General features: G+C 36.1%; 1 protein-coding gene across 1 annotated transcript; it reads right to left on the bottom strand.

The window, feature by feature from the left end:
- Positions 1-3844: 3844 nt before the first annotated feature.
- Positions 3845-5558, bottom strand: LOC133702172 (AT-hook motif nuclear-localized protein 23-like). The gene has a single exon (XM_062126425.1). The coding sequence runs from the start codon at positions 5141-5143 to the stop codon at positions 4241-4243; it is 903 nt and encodes a 300-aa protein (XP_061982409.1). The 5' UTR covers positions 5144-5558; the 3' UTR covers positions 3845-4240.
- Positions 5559-5823: the final 265 nt, after the last annotated feature.

Raw genomic sequence — 5823 nt, 5'->3', positions numbered from 1 at the left:
TCATCCTCAGCTCACCATCATCATTGCCTCGTAAAATCTAACATGAGGTGAAATATTCTAAACTAAAGTACTTTAATGAATCAAATGCCCATAAATAAGCACTACGAGAATTCGTTTCATCAATGTTCAATATGGATTTTATTGGATATGACAAGCACTTAATTTCCTCATCCGCCATGGAACTTAAGCACAAAGATTTGAAATGGAGAATCAAGGCCTTGACCTGGTGAGGCTTTGGTGATTATTCAACACAAGAACTTAAGGTTTGGGGTGATGCAGTAGGAAATGGGTCCACGCTATGTATTATATGCTATAATTAATGGATATATAAGAAAATGAAGATTTTGGCTTTGGTTTAGCTAGGTTATGATATGCTGCTTTCTCTTATGACTTCGTGTTATGGTTTTATATTATGTGACATGAGGTATCCAGGCAAGGAAAAAATAGATAATAATTATTAAGTAAAAAAATAGATAAATTGGTATTGCCCTCTTTTAGGATAGGTCTGATCAATATTACCTTAATAACAAAACTATTATTGTTGTCTTCAAAATCTTATCCTTTGTGTTTATTTTTTTCTAATGCAAAGAGGATATTTCTTTTTTCATGACTCTCTTCTTCTTAAGCTAAAAATTCTATGAAATATAAAATTACTTTGAGTTATTACCGATTAATTTATCTTTTTTTTTAACTTCAATATTCCGTTTATAATTAATTATTCGGTGGAAGAGCTTAAAAAACAAATTCTTGTAACCAACGAATCCACCGAATCTGAAACTTTTATGCACGATAGGTGTGTATGTCTAATTAAATTTCTTAGCTAGATCCTTCATGATTTGAGAGAGAAGTTGTAGCATGCATGGTTTAGGTAACATCCAAACAAACTAGGCTGGAGTTTTTTTAATTATTAATTAGGTTTATTTGTGATTTTTTATATAGTAAACTAGACAATATGGGATTCACTTTCCCTCTAGAATAAACTTAAAATCATTTTTTGGTTTATATTATATGATTCTATTGTTAATTTTGTGAGCTTAAATATACAATTCTTAGCAACCAACGAGCCGTTCATTTTGAAATTTTTTTCACAACGATATATATATTTTTTTCTTTTATGTTAATTTCATAGCCAAATCCATCATAACTGGGTACAAATGATAGTTTTATTCAAGTAACGTCCAAACTGAAGCTCTTTTTTTTTTCCTCACAGTTTATATATATATATATATATATATATATATATATATATATATATAGAAAATTCGCTTCTACCTTTTTCATATATAAAGCAGTGAACCAAGATGGGTTTCTCATTATCTTTTGAATCACACCAATACCAATTTTGGTTAATTATCTATAATTTTTTTAGGACAAGAGTCCTAATGGCTCTGCTTCATTAAGGAACCCCGGAAAGGGGCAGTCTCATTCGTACAAGGTACGAAAAGCACTAATAGATATGGTTGAAAGCAAGAACGAGAATTGACCCTGGATCTAGACCACAATTCTTAGAGGGTTTTCTATAAGAGTGAACTCCAGAGTATTTGTCTATCCTTTTAGGGCCTCTGCTTTGTCGAACTACACTAGCTGCCTTCAACGGTTATGAGCTCTTTCACCTTTTCAAAAGAAGAGATTGCGAATACAACAATCTGAATACTCATTGATATCGGAGTCAATGGTTATTTTGGTTTGATTGATCTGCTAGTTCTAACAACTCTCATTCTTTATATTTCTTCTCAGCTGCTTGGCCTGTAGCAGGTATCTGCTTGACCTGTAGCAGCAGGTATCTGCTTGGCTTTAGTAGGTATCTGGTTCACTGCTTTAAGTATTAGCAATATTATTTTCAATATAAATGGTTTTAATTTTAAACAATAGTCAAGTTTGTGTAATTAATACCTGGATTGATACTATTAATTGTGCTAACTTTAATATAAAAGCTATGCATGAACGTAATGCTCATAATTTTTCCTCTAGACCTAGCTGCTGTTAAAGTTCCATCTACATGACGGGAAGGGCTTCTGAGTGTAATCCGAGATGACCTAAATCCTTCTTTGCTAGCTGATAGCTGATGGAAAAGGAATATAAGGAAATCCATAGATTTCTATTCCTATATGGCCTAAACTACTTTCCTTGGCGATTGGGTCCGTGATCAAATAAGGTAACATTCTATTTCACCAGTATAGCCATTTCTTGCTTTGTTGACAGTACTGCCGAATCGGGCTTGCAAGCTTCCGCGAACATCCAATAAACCATAAAATACACAGGTGTATCAGCTTTAATTCAGGAAAACCTAACCATATTGTTATTCTCAGCATATTTTGTACATGAACATGTGAGTTAAAAAAACCATTCTTGACATCCAAGAAACCATTCAATCTACAACTTTTATGAGGTAGACGATGTGGATATCTATTCTCAACCATCCAAATTTCATATCTAGATCCCTCATAATTTGGTAGAATGGCTGTTTAGTGAGTTCTTATGATTGCTAGTTTTTTTTTTCCTTGTGAATCAAATTGTTTCTGCTCTTTTTTCTTTCTTTTATATGATAAACTAGATATGTTGGGCCTTAGTATTTCTTGGAATTACAGTACTAGAACATTTTTGCTGAACTTTGCACACACATACACTTGAGACTCAATTTTTTATTAAGTTAATTGGAATTAATTTTCCATTTAAATTTCATGCGATCGATTACTAGAACAATGGTCATATTTTTCTCTTTATTGCTGATTTAAAGTTAACCAATAGCAAATAAATTGTTTTGCATTATCCATAACAAAAATAAAAAAACTTCTCTATAAAAAAAAACCCAGAACAAAATATTCGGAAATGACAAACATCACAGCGCATATATTCAGGATTTGCAACTAGTTTAGAAGTAAAATGGAGGATGAAGTAACCTGTTACTCAATGTAGATATAAAGGGAGCAGGAGGAGGGTAAGGAGCTGCTAAATATTTGAACATATTCATGCAGCGCAAATAATAATAATCTCGAGGACGAACGGTTTTAATTTTTAGGGCAAGAAAACTAAAGTTCTTCCTTACAGACACTGAGTACATGGATATGATGACCATAATTGATTTCATTACCAAAGGCAAATCTTCTTTTGATTATTTGCTAGCTCTTTGTATGTTTACCAAGTGTGAGGGGATAAAAACAATGCAGAACCTTCAATTTTTAAAAGCAATAATCCTACTTCCCAATCGGATTTCTAAAATTGTCTGTAAAGAAGAGCTATAATGAATTACTTTATCTTAAGAAAATAAAAACCCTTGTTGGCAGAAGAACATATAAAGTATGATTAATAATAATTAATAAATTACCAATCCCTGTTGTTGCCTGGAAACTTATGTATATCTTAAAGGGGAGTGCTTTTAGTACTAGCAACATGCTAATGAACAAGCTCTTGGTTTTTCTGTCATTTCATTCTTTATGCCAGAGGTTTTGAAGACAGGAAAGTTATATTTATTACAGAAAACTAGTTATATAGTTCATTCCCAAGAGATCTAACTAGCTCAAGAAAGTCGGCTAGAAAATTAATACAACTCTTGGTGGTTAACAAAAAAAAGTACATCCAATGAAAGGAATCCATGTTTTTATTGAAAACCTCGGTTCCTTACTACCATATTTATTCCCTCCGAAAAACAATGCAAAAGACACAATCCCATGTTACCAAATCCCACAAGATTTACCTCAAAGTGGTTAAGAAAAAATAAAAAAAAAAAACCCATATTGTATATGTTACCATATCACCAACAAAAAGAACCTGGTTGAGATCCAAGAGGAAGTTTAAATAAAGAGAGAAAAACCAAAAGAAACCCTAGTTGATGTATCAGCATCACTGAAATTAAGTAAGTTGCAGTTTTCAATTAAGATAGTCAAGACATCATCAAACCATTTCTCATAAAGTAGAAGATAGTTTCACAATGAACAAGGAGGCTATTTTCAAGGAACCATCAGAATCTAAAAAATAAAAAGAAAAGGAGAATAGATGACTGGGAAAACAAGAAGTTATACCCTAAATTAAAACATCACCATAAGATCAAGAAGGAGATGGAGAAGAAGTAACATGATCATGATCTTGAGGATAGATAATCCATGAATTTTGCTGACCTTTTATTATTCAACAAGCCCAAAAAAGCCAACCAAAGAACGCTGCTCCAATCCAGCAAAGCCACAATTGGCTTCCATAATAGGACACATCACAAAATCACCAGCAACCTATTCGATTATTTCTCTCAAAACGGAGCCCTACCTCCTGAGTTACCTGCCCATCCATTCACTGGCAACTGCACGTTAGGTGGCATATTAAGCGGCAAATTAAAGAACGGAAGCCCCCCGGAAGCCGCTCCCGCTTCATTAAAAGGACCATTATTCCCAACCCCAACCCCAATCCCACCACCAGCACCACCTCCACCCCCTCCACCACTCTGCATCAGCAATTGGTCATCCTCATCCAAAGGCAGCCTCTCATATGCCACGTTTGTGAACGATGCTGCAATCACTATAACTGGGCCTGCTGCGGTAAGCTCTCCCACCACGCTTCCTCCCACCACCTGGCCTTGTCCCCCAGCAAGGAAGATTGTGAGGCTCGTCGCGCCTGGAGGGGCTGGAGGCGGCAAGAAAGATCCAGACAGAGATAAGATCTCAAATCTGCCATGGAGAGTCACTATAGATCCTGCTGCAGCTGGTTGCCTGATGCTAACATTTGTTACTGTTCCTGCTCCGCTCAGTATGCAAATCCCACGCTGCCGTCTACGCGCGTAGTTACCCACGCACTCGAATACATCGCATCCATTTCCTACTTCAAGAATGTGGGCACGCAGTGTGTTTGCACTCTCGCGAGTGATGATAATCGGAGGCTTCTCTTTATTTTTGGAACCAGGTGGACGGCCTCGAGGCCTACGGGCCATTATGTCTCCTGGCCCGGAGTTGGCCGCAGTGGCAACCAGGTCAAGGCCTTGATGCAGGCCATCGTCGGGGTTGTGGTCAGTAGAAAAGCGACCAACACTTCCAAGACCGTCTCCAGCCCTATTGGGATCCTCGTCTTCAGGATCAGGCTGGTGCTGGAGCTGAAGGTCAGGTCTGTGGTGAAGCTGGTGAACGTAGCGAGAAGTAGTGCCTAAATCTAAACCAGCCATGCCAACATCAAAAGGAAACAAAAAACAGGAAATGATTTTTTTAGAAAAATAAATATTTTAGATGATTAAAAACTGTTTTGGGTTTTGTTTAATGTTGAAACAGGATACAGGAGAGTGAAATTATAAAGAAAATAGAAAGGGAAAGGGGAACACCGGGACTCGAAGAAAAATATATGAATATATAGAGAGAGGTTACATGTATATTTTGGAGAGAAAAAAACAAGATAAACAAGGACAGAGAGAGAGAGAGAGAGAGAGAGAGAGAGAGAGAGAGATGAAGTGCAGAGAAAGGGAAAAGGGAAGGGAAGGAGGAGGAAGGAGAGGGGACAAAGACTTGAAACGCAGTCATTTCTCTCACACCCTAAAGTTTAAATATATGCATAGAATAATGGTTTGTGGACGAGTTTCTTATGTTTCTTCTAATTTTTGATAAATGTGTACAAGAAGGTGGATGCAAGTCTCACTCTCCTTCAAAAGGGTGGATTAAACGCAATAGCGTTCCTGAGGATGGAATGATTATGTAATTTTTTTGGTTAGCCTCTCAACTATATTATTTTTATGTGCTAACAAATATAAAAGCAATTCTCCCAACTATTATGAAGTATGGAAAAAGACCAACAGAACACCTTTCATTTACAAGTATAACATGTTCACGTTCTTTTCCTCCAAATATTAAGGTG

The sequence above is a fragment of the Populus nigra genome, chromosome 8 (genome assembly GCF_951802175.1).
Source record: "Populus nigra chromosome 8, ddPopNigr1.1, whole genome shotgun sequence".
Lineage (NCBI taxonomy): Eukaryota > Viridiplantae > Streptophyta > Magnoliopsida > Malpighiales > Salicaceae > Populus > Populus nigra.
Note: the sequence above shows the minus strand (reverse complement) of the source record. Positions and strands in the feature narration are given on the sequence as shown.

Bases quoted from the DNA above. Each gene is read 5' to 3' on its own strand.
- LOC133702172 (XM_062126425.1), bottom strand. From the start codon at position 5,143: ATGGCTGGTTTAGATTTAGGCACTACTTCTCGCTACGTTCACCAGCTT.